The sequence below is a fragment of the Myotis lucifugus genome, unplaced genomic scaffold (genome assembly GCF_000147115.1).
Source record: "Myotis lucifugus unplaced genomic scaffold, Myoluc2.0 scaffold_2931, whole genome shotgun sequence".
NCBI lineage: Eukaryota > Metazoa > Chordata > Mammalia > Chiroptera > Vespertilionidae > Myotis > Myotis lucifugus.
This window is the reverse complement of record NW_005873979.1, coordinates 2,203-18,549: the sequence shown is the minus strand read 5'-3', so window position 1 is coordinate 18,549 and position 16,347 is coordinate 2,203. Positions and strand designations below refer to the sequence as shown.

At 63.3% G+C, this 16,347-nt stretch overlaps 1 protein-coding gene and 1 non-coding gene across 2 annotated transcripts; one reads left to right on the top strand and one right to left on the bottom strand.

Moving 5' to 3' along the window:
- Positions 1-552: 552 nt before the first annotated feature.
- Positions 553-15,895, top strand: DEAF1 (DEAF1, transcription factor; the record flags this gene model as incomplete). Its single annotated transcript, XM_023749113.1, has 10 exons — positions 553-682; positions 1,178-1,324; positions 1,710-1,849; positions 2,237-2,302; positions 3,788-3,914; positions 4,153-4,281; positions 4,760-4,888; positions 6,843-7,090; positions 14,118-14,207; positions 15,442-15,895. Coding segments are annotated over 10 exons (1,311 nt in total), but the record flags the coding sequence as incomplete, so codon positions are not given.
- On the bottom strand, positions 10,261-10,366 carry LOC111824613. The gene has a single exon (XR_002827721.1). It is a non-coding gene; the product is annotated as a U6 spliceosomal RNA (small nuclear RNA).
- Positions 15,896-16,347: the final 452 nt, after the last annotated feature.

Sequence of the window (16,347 nt, the reverse complement as noted above, 5' to 3'; positions counted from 1 at the left end):
GCCCAGGGCCGGGCTTCCGCTCCGCCCGGCCTCCTCCTTTAGCTGTGCCGCTGCGGGAGGCAGTGGGGGGGCGTGTTGGGGGGTAGAGCTGCAGTGGGACCAGCCGTGCAGTGTGGGCGGGGGGAGGAACCCTTCCGAGCCCCGGGGTCAGGGGACAGCGCTCCTGCCCCCCTCGCCAGGTGGCCGCACAGGGCCCCTGGGGTGGGAGCGCCCGGTGTCCACCGGGGCCAGTTTCCCCCGTGGCCCGGCTCTGCCTGCTTTCCCGCGGGACGTCGGCCACGGCCTGTCTCGGGCCTTTCTGGAGCAGCTGACTGTGTAGCTGCGGCGGGCGGCCTCCAGTGAGCTCGGGGCCGCGCAGCCTGGCATCGACTCTCCTCGCTGTAGGCTCTGCGTTTACGTTTTGGTGACATCTTTGAAAGAAACCCACGAGGCGTGGCAGGCATCCCCGTGGTGACATTAGGGAGAGACTCGCGGCAGGGGCAGGCCCCAGGGCGCCAGGCGACACCCCCGCGGCCGTCCCCAAGACGACTTAGGGTGCACCCTCCCCTCTAGTCCGGCAGGACCGCCCTGCAGATCGGGGACAGCCTGAACACGGAAAAGGCCACGCTGATCGTGGTGCACACGGACGGGAGCATCGTGGAGACCACGGGGCTGAAGGGGCCGGCCGCTCCGCTCACCCCAGGTACGGGCCCGCCCGCCCCACAGCCCGTGGGGTGTATCCTGAGGGTTGACTTGCTTATTTTTGTGGTCAGTTTGGAATAGCAATTATTGTTATTTTTTAAAACATGTCTTTATTGCTTTCAGAGAGGAAGGGAGAGGGAGAGAGAGATAGAAACATCAATGATGAGAGAGAATCATTGACTGGCTGCCTCCTGCAAGTTGGACTGAGCCCGCAACCCAGGCATGTGCCCTTGACCAGAATCGAACCCGGGACCTTTCTGTCTGTAGGCCGATGCTCTATCCACTGAGCCACACCGGCCAGGGCTGGAACAGCAAATGTTATTAAGTGGGGTTTTTCCGGGCTGAGGAAGAGCTGCCTGCAGGGCCTCATCTGGAGGGGAGGGCGGTGCTGTGGGGACCACCTGGGACCCGCCGTGGGACCTCGGCGAGGCCACTGACCGTCCTGGTTCCACCCGGCGCATTCGGGGTCTCACCGCCAAATGCTTTCTGTGCGAAGGTCCTCAGTCTCCTCCCACCCCCCTGGCGCCCGGGCAAGAGAAAGGGGGCAGCAAGTACAACTGGGACCCGTCGGTGTACGACAGCGAGCTGCCCGTGCGCTGCCGCAACATCAGCGGCACCCTCTACAAGAACCGGCTGGGCTCAGGTAGGCAGGCCCTGCCGCCTCGCGTCGGAGACCCCTGCGTGGCAGCCCCACGGCAAGCCTGGGCCCGCAAACTAGTTAAGGACACAGGCGAAGTCACGGGCTCCCAGGAGGTCCGGGTGGTGGTGGCGGTGGGGAACCAGGAAGCGCGGTGACCCAGGCGAGGGAGAGGCGGGACCGAGGAGCCTGTTCCTGGCTCAGATGGGACCCGAGGCAGCGGGCTCTGGCTGGGCAGCTGCCTCGAGCTCAGCGTGGCAGCGTGGGCAGTGGCTGCAGATCCAGGACGCGGGCAGGTCTGCCACGCAGCCGGGGTCCATGCAGGAGTGGGTGAGGTCCCGCAGGCCGGGACCAGCCGGCAGGAGGCGGGAACCGCTGTCCTTCGTTCCAGGAGGCCGGGGCCGATGCATCAAGCAGGGGGAGAACTGGTACAGCCCCACGGAGTTCGAAGCCATGGCCGGGAGAGCCAGCAGCAAGGACTGGAAGCGGAGCATCCGCTACGCGGGCCGGCCCCTGCAGTGCCTCATCCAGGTGCGCACCTCACCCGCCCTGCCCCGCATCAGGGTGGCTCCCCACCCCAGGCTGGGCTCACACCAGCGGGCAGGCCCTTGGGCAGCCACGTGGTCACCTCTGTGTCTCTCATCTCCCGATGCTTCAGCGGGGCGATGGCGACGTTTGCCCGTGTAGTGGCGGAAGGCCTGGGCGAGGCGCGGCGTCTTCTGGCCCAGCCTGGCTTTCTGGGAGTTGATACGGGGAGGATGCTATGGAATTGACATCCTGGAAAAAAGGGTCGATCTGACCACCAGCAACAGCATCGTGGAGGGAGCGGAGGGAAGGTTCTGGAAGGCGCAGGATCTTGTCTTTACGGACAGCTCACGTTCAGGGCAGTCTGACGGGTCGCGCACTTTCTGATTCCAGGACGGGATCCTGAACCCTCACGCGGCCTCCTGCACCTGTGCCGCCTGCTGCGATGACATGACCTTGGTGAGTGCAGAGGTCAAGCGCCTTCCTCTGCCGTGCACAGAGGTTGTTCTTACTCGTCTTGGGCGTGAGCCCCCCCCCCCCCCGCCCCCCCACCCCCCCACCCCCCCGTGTCCCTGGCAACCCTCAGACCAGTTTCCTGCTCAAATTCTGTTTTCAAACTTTACTCTGGGGATGGATTGATGGCTTGGCTGGGGCACGTGCTCCACCCCGGAACGGTTGTTAGGGGAACATCAGAGGAAGCATCTTGACATAATGGAAAGCTGAACCCCCAAACCAGACACTTTTAAAACAAATTTTTATTGATTTCAGAGACGGAGAGGGAAAGAGAGATAGAGGCATCAGTGATGAGAGAGAATCACTGATCGGCTGCCTCCTGCACGCCCCCTACTGGGGATTGAGCCCACAACGTGGGCATGTGCCCTGATCTGGAATCTCCTGGTTCATGGGTCAACGCTCAACCACTGAGCTACACTGGCCAGGCCCAGACACTTTAAAAAAAAAAAAAACTTTATTGCTTTTCAGAGAGAGGAAGAGAGAGAGAGAGAATCGGTTGCCTCTCACATGTGCCCTCACTGGGAGTCACACCCAAATCCTTTGTTGTACCGATGACGCTCCGGCCAGCCGAGCACCCGTCCGGGGCAGGCACTTTTAATGACGGTGTCTCGTCAGAGGGAACTCTTCATAAAGACGTGGAAATGCCAAGGGAACCAGATAGAAGCTCTAGACTCAAAAGCCAGGCTCCCCAGCTGGCGGCCGAGAAGGTCAGCCCAGGCCCCTCCGCACACCGAGCAGGTGTGGCCCTTCCTGGGGCTCGGGGACCCGCGAGGCCGCGTCCCTGAGGCCTGGGCCTCTCCCACGCGGCCATCGGCCGGGCCTCCCCGCGGAGCTCCCGCTACCTCCCCGTTTTCCCGGTGTCACTGGTCCCCGGGGTTTCTTGTTAGTTGGTGACCGCGGTGCCTCCTCCTGCGTTGGGACCAGGGGCCTGCGGTCCCTCTCCTTCGACTGGTCCCCTTGTTTTCTCGGGCTTCCTGGGCGTTCGTACGGTGACCGGACTCTCCTGTGTTCCTTCGAAAGTGTCTTTCCCAGCCGTGGGCAAACTATGGCCCGCGGGCCGGGATCCGGCCTGTTTGAAATGAATAAAACTAAAAGAAAAAAAAGACCGTACCCTTTTATGTAATGATGTTTACTTTGAATTTATATTAGTTCACACAAACACTCCATCCATGCTTTTGTTCCGGCCTCCGGTCCAGTTTAAGAACCCATTGTGGCCCTCGAGTCAAAAAGTTTGCCCACCCCTGGTCTTTCCTGTCCTTGGAAGGAATTGGGGGCCGACAGAGAGGGGGTTCTGAGTGCAGCTTGCCTCCTGCTGGCCCCGTGGACAGCGGAGCCAGGCCCCACTTAACCCGTGGACAGCGTGAGCCGGGCCCCACTTAACCCGTGGACAGCGTGAGCCGTGCTCACGTTCCGTGTCTGTGCTCCCCGCAGAGCGGCCCCGTCCGGCTCTTTGTCCCCTACAAGCGGCGCAAGAAGGAGAACGAGCTGCCCGCAGCCCCGGGCAAGAAGGAGGCCCCCAAGAACATCACGCTGCTCCCGGCCACGGCCGCCACCACCTGTGAGTCCTCGACACGCTTCCCTCCTCCCCGCGCAGGCTGCTGTCAGCACCCCGGCCCCCGCTGCCCCTCCCTGCCCTGCCTGTCTCTGCGGGCAGCCCCAGGTCTCCCCCAGGCGCCGGTCCCTGTTTCTCACGGGCCCGCGGAGGAGTCCGCAGCACGCGTGGTGTCCCCGCCGGCTGGGCTCCTGGGGTCCTCCCGAGGCCCCGCCGAGCGGTAAACCCGCCTCTGCTCTTGCAGTCACTGTGACCCCCTCAGGACAGATCACTACCTCGGGCGCACTGACCTTCGACCGGGCGTCCACTGTGGAGGCCACGGCCGTCATCTCGGAGAGTCCGGCCCAGGGGGACGTCTTCGCGGGAGCCACAGGCAAGTGGTCTCAGCACCGCCTGACCCGCACGCGCCTCGCCGGCCTCGCCCTGCCCAGCTGGGCTTGTCGGCGGCCCGGCACCTGGAGGGGCCTCGGGCAGGGAGTTTTGTTTGTGGGGAGCCATGTGGTACCCGGAGGCATGAGCTGGGGGCGTAGGGAGCTCTGCGGGGGTGGCGAGGGGGGTGATGAGCGGGGCAGGACCAGGCCACCTGAAAAGCTCACAGCTGCCAAGCCCGCTCTAGTCCAGCACTGGCCCGTGGGGACACGCATGACCACGTGTGCAGTGTGTGTGCTAGCAGCCACGCTGGGGAAGGGACCCTGGGAACTAACGTTTGCTGCGTCCCAGTCCCGTCACCGGCACAGTTTAGACCCACCCGTCTCGGGCCGCTGCCACGCGTGGCGGGAGCTGCCCCGGGGGACGCGCGGCTGGGCCGTGTCTGCGCGGCCGGTCACGAGCGCCCTCCTTTCTCGCTGCAGTGCAAGAGGCGGGTGTGCAGCCCCCGTGCCGGGTCGGCCACGCGGAGCCCCACTACCCCGGGTACCAGGACAGCTGCCAGGTCGCGCCCTTCCCGGAAGCTGCGTTGCCCACTGCGCACCCCAAAATAGGTCAGTCCGGACGGCTCCCGCGTGCGCAGGCGGCTGGCCTCGGAGCCGCTGCTTTGGCAGGGATCCTGCGTGAAGGAGGGCGGGCTTGGCTTTGTCTGCTGATGGCCCGGGTCGGGGCCGTCCCCACCCCGTTTGTCACAGGGTTTTATGAGGACCTGGGCACGCCCGGGCACGCGTGTGTACGGAGACCGTGTGACCCGAGCAGCCCGGGTCACCTTCCCCCACGAGCACCGGCACGTTCCGTACCGTGAAGGGGCCTCGCCCACAGACGAGGCCGCAGTTCTATAAACCGTGGCCTCAGTCTCCCTCGCTGTTCCATTCCCCCTTTTCCCGTGCAAATCTCCCCCCTTACATCACGCTGCTTCTGCCCCTTCCCCGGCAGCACCTCGAGCACCCCGGCCGGGTGAGGGCCTGGGCTGGGCCTGGGTGGCGAGCCGCGCCCTCCCCCGGTCAGCGCACGCCCGCGGTGGTGCCTGGAGGCCGGACCGGTGGCTGCTCTCACGGGCTGCTGCCTGCTCCTATCGCTGCTCCTGCACTGCCCCAGGTCTGCCTGCTGTCCGAGCTCCCGGCCTCTGGCACGGCGGGTGCCGGGGGCTCGGGTCGGGGGTCTGGTCCTGACCCTCCTCGCGGGGATGGTGCTGCAAAGCCGAGGCCCGGCCCGGTCCGTGGCTGGAGCTGCTGGTCCCACCCCAGCACCCACGTCCAGTGGCGGCAGGTGGGGAGTGCGTGCACCAGGAGGGGGGCGCGTGCTCCCACGGGCGCTCTCCCTGGAAGGCTGGGTGTGAACCCCCGGCAGCCCTGGACCCTGCTGCTGGGGGGCTCCGCCCCAGGCTGTGTGCTGAGTCCCCGCTTTGCCCAAAGCACAGAAACCACAGGGTCCTGGTTCCCTTCCCTCCCGTCTTTGTAACTTTCTCCTCTGAACTGAGAAGCCTCAGTTCTCTCGTCCTCGATCGGTGCGACCACAGACGCCCGGGGCTCCCTGCAGCCAGGGCCGCCGCAGACTCCACGCCTCCAACTGCTCGCCTTCAAATGGAGGTTTTTGCCCTGCTGCTGTGGCGGCTGCTGTGGCGGCTGCTGTGGCTCCGTGGTCAGAGCGTCAGCCCGCCGACCCAGGGCCAAGGGTTCGATTTCTGGTCAAGGGCATGTGCCTCGGTTGCAGGTTCCCCAGCCCGGTCGGGGCACGTGCAGGAGGCAACCCATCAATATGTCTCACATCGATGTTTCTCTCTCTGTCTCTCTGCCTCCCTTCCACTCTCTCTAAAAATCAATGGAAAAATATCCTCGGGTGAGGATTAAAAAAGAACAATAAAAACAAATAAAAGTGAGGGTTTTGCATTTTTGTTTTTATCCTTACCCAAGGACGTGCTCATTGGTTTTCAGAGAGAGAGGAAGGGAGAGAGAGAAACATCGATCAGTTATCTCTCGCATGTCCCCGACCGGGTATCGAACCCGCAACCTAGGTATGTGCCATGACTGGGAATCGAACCTGTGACCCTTTGGTGTAAGGGATGGCCCTCCAGCCAGCGGAGCCACCCCGGCCAGGGCTTAGCCACTCGCCTCTAAGCCGAGGTGGCTGTGCTGGCGCCGAGTCCCAGGTGTCCCCTGTGATGTGCGTGTTGCCTGTCATGGGCTCCCAGCAGAGGCCCCGCCCGGGTCTTGAGGTTCCCTGTTGTGAGGCTCATGCTGGAGCCCTTCCTCCCCTTCGCTGCCCCCTCGGCCGCCCTGCCCGGTGCGTTTTGCTTGCGGTTTATGTCTGTCACCGTATGTCCGGCCGCCCTCCTGGGCCGTGGAGCTAGGAGACCCCGGTGGCCCCACGACCGGAGCATTGAGGAGCAGGCCCCACGGCATTCAGCCGCTGACCGCCCTGCGTTCCGCTCGTGGATGAGGTTCGGACGGCACTGGGGAGCGGGGAGCGCACTGATGCTGGTTGTGTCTTGCTTTCCGGACCTTCCAGTGCTGACCTCCCTGCCGGCCCTGGCGGTCCCGCCCTCCCACCCCGCCAAGGCCGTCTCGCCCGCCGTGGTCAACGGGCTGGAGCTGTCGGAGCCGCGGAGCTGGCTGTACCTGGAGGAGATGGTCAACTCCCTGCTCAGCACGGCCCAGCAGCTGAAGACGCTGTTCGAGCAAGCCAAGCAGGCCAGCTCCTACCGCGAGGCCGCCGCGGCCCAGGCCCGGGTGCAGGCGGACGCCGAGCGCAAGGAGGTAACGTGGGGCGCCGAACCGCGGGGGCCACGCCTGTGTGGGGGCCACGCCTGGTGTGGCCAGAGACGAGTCAGAGTCAGGGAACGTGGTGAGCAGCGGGGTCCCGCCCCTTCTCACGCCCAGCGAGGGAGAGGCGGGGAGTGCGTCAGGGCGGGGTGGGGGCGGGCGTGCGGTGTGCTGGGGGTGGCGGCGTGACGGTAACTGAGCTTCCTCACTCAGAGCAAGTGTGCGTGGGGTGTGCAAGCAAAAGTCAGATTGACTTGCTTCCATCAAATTTCCTAAGAAAAAAATTCTATGCAAGAAAACGTTTTCACTTATTTTTACTTCTTAGAGGTCAAAGGATAGAAGAGCTTTTACGGTTTTTAATTTCCTAAATGGCTTCTTAACGTGTGATTAACTGTTTTCCTTTAAAAACGTTTCACTCTCAGTTACAGTGATGATGACGTTACACTGACTCCGGGGGGGCTCAGTGGGTAGGCATTGCTGTACCCCCTCAGGCGTCGCCCCATAAGTCTCGTACCCGCCGGACGCCATGGTGATTAATTTGTCTTCAAGGAAGAAAAACGTTGCTTCTACCCATGAAGAGAGATAATTTTAAAATACTTAAAAAATACCATTCCAGCCCTGGCCGGTCGCCCAGTGGTCAAAGCGTCGGGCTGCACACTGAGGGGTCGCAGGTTTGGTTCCCGTCGAAGGGTCTCGGGTTTGGTTCCGGTCCAGGGCACGGACCTCCGGTGCGGGCTCAGTCCCGGCGCAGAGCCGTGTTCGGGAGGCAGCCGGTCCGTGTGCTTCTCTCCCATCGCGGTTTCTCTCCCTCTCCCGCTCCCTCTGCCCACCTCCCTTCCACTCTATCTACACGGCCCTGGGCGCGGATCACAATATGTGCGTACAGTTCCCACTAATCCCTGCCGAATGCCGAGCTTTAGGGAAAGAGAAAAGCTCAAGGACCAAAAGATTTATAATTATTCACCCAAATAACGTGGGTTCGGCTCTGTGCCCTCAGGCCCCCCGGGTGGTGGGTTTTAAAACGAAAAACCAAGTCTTGGCACCAGTGACCTGCGGATGAGCACTCGCTCTCGGAAGCCACCACCAGCATGTCCCGCAGCGTGAACCCAGCAGCATGGACTCCCCCACAACGTGGACCCCCCCGCAGTGTGGACCCCCCAGCAGCGTGGACCCCCCGCAGCGTGGACCCCCCAGCAGCGTGGACCCCCCAGCAGCGTGGACCCTGTAGCGTGGACCCCCCAGCAGTGTGGACCCAGCAGCGTGGACCCCCCCAGCAGCGTGGACCCAGCAGCGTGGACCCCCCCAGCAGCGTGGACCCCCCAGCAGCGTGGACCCTGCAGCGTGGACCCCCCAGCAGCGTGGACCCCCCAGCAGCGTGGACCCCCCAGCAGCGTGGACCCTGCAGCGTGGACCCCCCAGCAGCGTGGACCCTGCAGCATGTACCCAGCAGCGTGGACCCCCCAGCAGCGTGGACCCTGTAGCGTGGACCCCCCAGCAGCGTGGACCCAGCAGCGTGGACCCCCCAGCAGCGTGGACCCTTGCAGCATGGACCCAGCAAGGTGGACCCCCAGCAGCGTGACCTGTAGCGTGGACCCCCCAGCAGCGTGGACCCTGCAGCGTGGACCCCCCAGCAGCGTGGACCCTGCAGCATGGACCCAGCAGCGTGGACCCCCCAGCAGCGTGGACCCTGTAGCATGGACCCCCCAGCAGCGTGGACCCCCCAGCAGCGTGGACCCAGCAGCGTGGACCCCCCAGCAGCGTGGACCCCCCAGCAGCGTGGACCCTGCAGCGTGGACCCTGCAGTGTGGACCCCGTGGGGCTGAGACTATCAATAACGTGAAAATGGGAGTGGCTGAGCTCCCAGCGGAGAAATGAAACCAAAGTGACAGCCGCTTGGCGCTCGGAGCCGGACCAGGCACCTGCCTCCTCCACGGAGAAATGAAACCAGCCGACCAAACAGAAAGCGAGCTGTGAGCCAGTTGTTTTGTTTCTTTTTACAGCGAAACGCCTTCGGGCAGTGAGTTACATGGTGACCCTTTCTGTGGCAAAGGTGCTTGTAGAGAAAGTACCAGGCCCGGTCCTGGCACCCGTGTGACCCGGCCTGTGCCGGGACCTGCGTCGCCCCCCTTCTGGTCCCCCCTCCTCTGCGCCACCCCCCCCCCCCGCATCATTCCCCCCTGGAGAGCTTACCTGCCCCCACGCTGGGGGATACTGGGGCTTGTCTTCTGGCTGAGGAGCAGGTGCGGCACCTGCAGGGCTGTCCCGTGCGGTCCCGTCGAGCTCTGTCCCCGCTGCCACGCGGTGGCCCCTTTGCCTCCAGTGCGCTGAGCATGTTCCTGCCTCCTCAGCTGACCGGGCGCGGGGCCCCGGGTCTGTGCCTGGGACCTGCTCGGCTCCTTGGCTGTGGCCGCGCTCTGCTTCCTGCGCCTGGTCATTTCCGGCGGTTTGTTGGACGCTGGCGTGTGCGTGGTGGAGACGGTTGGGGTCTGTTCCTTCCCCAGCACTGTCGGGTTGGTCCCGGGAAGCGGTCCGATGCCTGGCAGGTCCTCTCCCGCTTCCTTCGGGTGGTCTGTGCCGTCCCCCCGCCAGACACATCCGGACGCCGGGCCCTACGGGTTTTAGGGGAACCCCTGGCCTCTTGCTGGAGCTGCAGCCCGCGCCCTGTGATTCCTTCTGCCAGGTTGCACCCCCACCTGCTGTTGGGCTTTCCCCTTCACGTCTCTGTGTGTTACGTCCGGGATGTCTGAGAGGGTCTGCCCGACGCAGCGGCTCTGGCCCAGCCAGGACAGGACAGCTTGCTCTCTGCACGGCCTGGGCAGAGGCGCCGAGCCGCCGAGTAACTGATCGCTTACCACTTACCTCCTCCGAGTTAGGTGTTCCTAAGCACTGTCCTAGCCCTAATGTTTAAAATACGTCTTTATTGATTTTTAGAGAGAGAGGAAGGGAGAGGGAGAGCGAGAATAAGAGCGAGTGAGAGAGGGAAAGAGAGAGAGAGAAACATCAATGAGAGGAACACCCATCAGCCGCCTCCTTCGCGCCCCCCACGGGGACCGAGCCCACAACCGGGCGCGTGCCCTGACGGAAATGAACTGTGACCTCCTGGTTCATGGGCCGACGCTCACCACTGAGCCACTGGCGAGGGCTGTGGGGATTATTATTACTTTTTTAATAGGGAACGCTTCACGAATTTGCGTGTCGTCCTTGCGCAGGGGCCGGGCTGATCTCCTCTGTACCGTTCAGTTTTAGTGCATGTGCTGCCGAAGCGAGCCCTGGGGGTTGTTTTAAAGGGCGGCGATGAGGGACCCTGAGGTGCAGGGGACGCTGTGGGGCTGCTCCCTCGTGCTGCATCGGGGCTGCCTGTCCTGCAGGGGAGGGGAGCGGTCCCGGTGCCTCTGGTCCCGGTGCCTCTGCGGCAGGAAAAGGAGGCCCGTGTGCGTGTCTCTGGCTCAGGTTGTGCGGAGGAGCGTGAGTTGGGAAACAGACACTTGGGTCCTTACTCACTAGTAGAATGACCCCGAATTGTTCCCAGCCCCCCTCGCCCAGGCTGCTGAGCGCCGAGTGTGGGGACACTGCCGTTCCCACCTGGGGACGCTGGCCAGACGGACAGAGGGACAGGTGGAGCTCGGGTTTGGGGGCGCCCGCTGTGCTGGGATCTGGACTTGGGGCCGGCGAGGAAACGAAAGGGGAACGCTCTCCACTCCTAGTTCCACATCTTCCTTCCTGCCGCCCCCCAACACTCTCCAGGGGTGAGCGGACACAGATTGCTCCCCCAGGCGGGGTGGGGCGGGAGCAGCTGCTGGGCTCAGCCGCTTCTTCCTAGCGGCCCAGGCCCAGGTGGCCATCGGTCGCCGGCAGGAGGTTGCAGCCCTGCACCCCTGGGGCAGCCAGGCCCCGCCCTGGAAGGCTGGCTCCATGTTTCTCTGAAACCCTCAGCCAGGCGGCTCAGCCTGTGAGGAGGGGTTCAGCCGACCCCCCCGCTGGAGCCCCAGCCTTTGAAATGGCTGGGCTGTCACAGGCCTTTCTCTTGGGCTGTAGATACAACGTGTCCTCTTTTTTAAAAAATATTTTTTTATTGATGTCAGAGAGGAAGGGAGGGGGAGGGAGAGATGGAAGCATCAATGATGAGAGAGAACCATGGACCGGCTGCCTCCTGCACGCCCCAGGGGATCCAGCCCGCACCCCGGGCCTGTGCCCTGACTGGGAATCGAACCGTGACCTCCTGGTTCACAGGTCGAGGCTTAGCCACTGAGCCACGCCGTCCGGGCTACGACGTGTCGTTCTTAGACAACGTATGGACTCGTGGGCACAGTGTGGTGACTGCCGGGGGGGGGGGGTGGGTAGACAAGGATAAAGGGGTGAATATAAATGGTGATGGAGGAGCCTTGACCTGGGCTGGTGAACACACAGGACAATGCACAGGTGATGTCGTGTAGAATTGTTCACCTGAACCCAATGTCGCCCAGGAAATTCAATCAAAAAGAACTATTTTTTATTGCAAGCTGAGCACGGAGGCCCCGAGATGGTAGGTCCTCACCCCTGTCAGGCCGAGCCACCCCGCCCGACACGTGGGCCCAGCGCCTGCCGGTGCACAGACCTGGGCCCGCCCCCCAACGGTCACGCCCATGTGGTGAGAGCGGGCCACCCTCAGCGCCGAGTTCCTGCAAAAGGAAGGCTCTTGGGGGAGACTTCACCCCTTGGAGGCTCCCTCCAGCGGCCTTGGAGGCCTGGGGGCCGTAGCACGAGGGAGAAGGCCCCGCGTCTCTGGAACACGGCGACAGCAGTGACCTGGGGGAAGCGGGCACGGCCAGGCGGGCGAGGACGCACGTGGTTCTCTCTGTGTTCTGCGGTCGGTCGTGCTGAGTGGCCTGTTGGGGGCTTGCGGCGACATGAATGACAGCCAGTCGCGAGTGAATTTCCGTCTCTGGGCCTACACCGTGGAAGGACCGAGGCCGGTTCTGTGCCTTTCACCTGTCATCACAGGCACTTCTGGTTGACGCGACGTTGGAAGGAGTCGGGGTTGGACGGGCAAACCCTGGTGACGAGAGGGAAGCTCGTGAGGAGCCCGCCACACTGTCCTCCGCGAGTCTGGGTGTGCAGACACGGCCGGGACGGGAGGCCACGGGGTCGGAGGGCGAGACCTCGCCCGGCCCCATGACCGACATGACCGAGGGCAGACGCATTGCTGGACGGCCTGCTCCCCGCGGACTGGAACTTAAAAGGGCCCGTTTAGCGCAGCCGGACCACTCCAGAGGTTGTCACAGCGCCGACGTGGCCGCCACATCCATGTGTGTAATCAGCGCAGCCGATGAAACGGGCAGGAGAGCGGTGCCCTTGGCTGGCAGGGCACAGGTCCAGCGTGTGGCCACGTGGCTGGGCCCGCTGCACCGCAGCCTCCGTGGGGGGCATCCCGGGCCGGTGCCTCCACCCCTGCTCCCCGGCCAGCAGACCCGCTCTCCCTGCGGAACCCTCCCTCCTGCAGGCTCCTTCCGCCCGCCCCCCCTCAGGTTTCGTCATGAACAGTCCGGGCCGGGGGCACGTGGACCCGGGTGATGCGAGCGCCCACGGTGGTTTTCGGAGTGGAAGCGTTCGTGTGTTAAATATAGCCTTCTGCGAAGAAGGAAGCTGAAGTTCAGAACAGAAACCGGCGGCTTGCTGGGGAGCTCCCGCGTGCAGGGCTGGTGGGCACAGACAGGTCCTAAAGCAAGCCCGTCAAACCCACAGGCTCACACGGGCCAAACAAACAGGTGTCAGTGGACGTGGCCGCAAAAAAACAAAAGCTTCCATTTTCACAGAAACGTAGGTTTATTCCGACAGAGACATGCTGAACGCAAAGGGCTGGAACAAACGAGTCATCGTTCACATAATAGAACATTGTAATAAAAGTTAATATTTTTTCTTGAACATTCACTTACCAGACACTGAATAACTGCACAAAGGAATAAGCGTCACGCAAATAAACCTATTTTTCTTGTTCTCCGAAAGCGAAATCTTTCCTGTTGCGCACACCCAACAAGTCAGTCCAAGACTAATGGCGTGGCCATCGGCTGCTAAAATATTCGCCGCTAGTGTTAGTGGAGAGAAATGGTGCGCCTGCACGTAAGGCGCGTAAGGGAAATGAATGCAACACAATTATAGTCATCAGTCATTAGCGAACATTGTAGTTTGTTATTGATGTCTAACAGGATATTGTAAAAATTAAGTTATGAAATTTTTATTAAAAAATTTTTTTAAATTCATCCTCACCCGAGGATACTTTTCCATTGATATTTAGGGAGAGTGGAAGAGAGAGGGAAAGAGAGAGAAACATCAATGTGAGAGAGACATATCAATTAGTTGCCTCCTGAATGCGCCCTGACCAGGGCCCGGGCCAGGGAGGAGCCTGCAACTGAGGTACGTGCCCTTGACCGGAATTGAACCCGGGACCCTTCAGTCCGCAGGTCGACACTCTATCCACTGAGCCAGACCAGCCAGGACTTAACATGTTTCTTATGAACCGTTACACTGGCTGGGCCGCATGCGGCCCGCGAGTTTGACATCCTGTTCTAGCGTGTGCCCATCTGCTGCTTGTTGCGCTTGCGCTTGGAGCTGACATCAGGGCTGGTGTCCGCCGTGTCACCCGATCGTGCCAACTGAGGTCCGCCAGGGTCAGGCTGGCGTCCCTGTGTGCGGCCCTCAGCTGATCAGAGAGAAAAGCTCCAACCCCGTAATTTACACAAAATGTACATTTCAGGGAGCCTCATGGCTGGAGGGCTGGGCCCGGGGGGCCGGGGACAGGGTGTGGGCCGCTCGGCATCTGCTGACCCCCCAGCCCTTCCGGCCAGCCCTCCATGTCCGGCCCAGGCCTGTCACCGCCCGTGGAGAATTCTGTCCCCAGCCTTGGTCCTCTGTGCGTGGCGGAAGCGGGACCAGCTGCCCTGGAGGTGGTGGGCACTGGTGTGGGCGTGGGGGCGGCCCCGGCCCTCCCGTCTGTGCCCGTACTGGTTGCTGCGTCGCCCGGCACTGACTGGCCCTGTCCTTGCAGCAGTCCTGTGTCAACTGCGGCCGGGAGGCCCTGAGCGAGTGCACCGGCTGCCACAAGGTCAACTACTGCTCCACCTTCTGCCAGCGCAAGGTAGGCTGCCTCCCCACGGTGGGGGGGGCGGGGGGGGCGGCGGGGGGCTGCTCACCGTGGCCTTCGGCCTTGTGGTCAGCGCCCCAGCCCAGGGCCCCTGTGTCTGTTCCCACCGTTCGGCCTTCCATCGAAGGAGGTTAAACGGGTGTTTTCCCGGGGCCTCGAGGCCGCCTCGCCGGGCCCCGCCTGCTCTCTCCTCGGCCTGTTTGGGGATTTCTACGAAGGAGGCTGGCGGTGGGAGGACGGGCCACACAGCTACGCGTGTCACTCAGCCTCCCCCGGCCAGGGACGCACCCGTGGGGTCCAAGCACTGTCCGTTCTCAGCAGAAGTCCTCGGGTGGGCGACCGAGCAGGGCCGTGTGGGTGTGGCACGTGGCAGGGCAGGGGCTTCCTGGGCCCGGGGCGGGGGGGTGGGGGGAGGCCGGAGCCCGCTCACAGCACCCGTAGGAAGTGAGGGCAGGACAGCACAGAGAACCCGCGCATCTCCGTCGGGAACCCCTTCCGGGTGGCAGGCACCGGCTCCTGTTCCTCCAGGAGTGCGTGTCCAGTGCCTTCCCGTCACGTCACTGGGTACCACACCCTCACCTCACCCTGTGCCAGGCCACATCGGCCTGGAGGGACAGCGTGGCCATCGGCTTCCCTGGCGTCCAGCCTCCTGCAAGCCCTGGTCCAGGCTCCATGCCCACCTGGGGGTGAGGGTGTTGGGGCCTCGCTCATCGCCTTCCCCGTCCTCCCGGGAACCCCAGCCTCCGCCGCCTCCTGGCTCCAGCTTCGGTTTTCATCGTTGCGATTATAAACTGTGCTGTGGCAGCACCATAGATACAAGTATTCCTTTGAAGGGCATTATTTTTTTTAATGTATTTTTATTGATTTCAGAGAGGAAGGGAGAGGGGGAGAGAGACATCAGTGATGAGAGAGAATCATCAATCGGCTGCCTCCTGCACACCCCACGCTGGGGATCCAGCCCGCAACCCAGGCACATGCCCCGACCGAGAATCAACCGGCCTCAGCCACTGAGCCGCACTGGCCGGGCTGCACAGACATGGTTCCGTTAGATCCCTGGACGCCTTCCAGGGTCTCGGTGTCTGAAGGCTCCTCCTGGTTGCTGGCCTGGGCGCTCGTCCCTCAGATGCAGGTGGGCGAGGCTGGGCACACCGCGCCCCGGCTGCGGCCTCGGCGGAGACTCCTGGCTGCTGCCAGGGGGCAGCTCCTGTAACGGTGCCTCTCCCTGCAGGACTGGAAGGACCACCAGCACATGTGTGGTCAGGCAGCGTCGGTCACCGTGCAGGGGGACGAAGTCCAGGTCGCCGAGGGCGTGATCGAGAAAGTCGCTGTGTGAGGGGGCACCGGCCCCCCCTCTGCGGTGCCCGGCTTCTCGGGCCCAGGACCCCTCGAGGACTTCGCAGTGGAGTGGGGGGTGGGAGGGCATTGAAAAGGGGGAAAAACTTGCTGGCCAAGTTATGAACAGAGTTGGGGTGACCTGTGCCCTGGGAAGTGAACCCCCACCGCCCGGAAGTCCCCAGGAAGGCCAGGGCAGCAAAGGCCGGGCCTCGGCGGCCGGGAGGAGGGGCGTCTCACGGTGCTTTTTTATTCTTGGATCACGAGGGTCCGGTCTTACCCACGGGTGTGTTGTGTGTGTAACACGCGCGTGTATATATGTGTCTCAGTAAAGTCGATCCCTAACCCAATCCCAGCTCTCACCTCCCAGACACTGGGAGGCGGTCGGCCTGCCTCAGTTTCTCCTGATCTTGTGGTGAGAAAGCCTCGACTGAGAAAGTGCACAGACCTCAGGGACACCAGGCCCTGCAGCCATCTTCCCGCCCGGCTGTCACCCCAGGAGCAGAGGCGGGAGCGCGAGGGCCGCGCTGCCCAGGGACGGGTCCCGCAGGCCGCGGAGCTGCCGTCCAGCTTGGAAGTCAGAGCCTGCGTGTAACCTCATCCCTGTAGCTCAGGCCTGCCCCTCCGGCACTGACCACTGAGCCCCACGGTGCTGGTGGGGCCACCGCAGGGCTCAGCACCTGCGTGGAACCTGGTCCTCAGGCGGCGGGAGACCTCATGGAGGGTCGCGTGGGGCCTGCGCCCCCTGAAGCGCCTCCGCCTGGCGGTACCTCGCTCTGCGGCTGCGCTGGCTCCTCTGGGT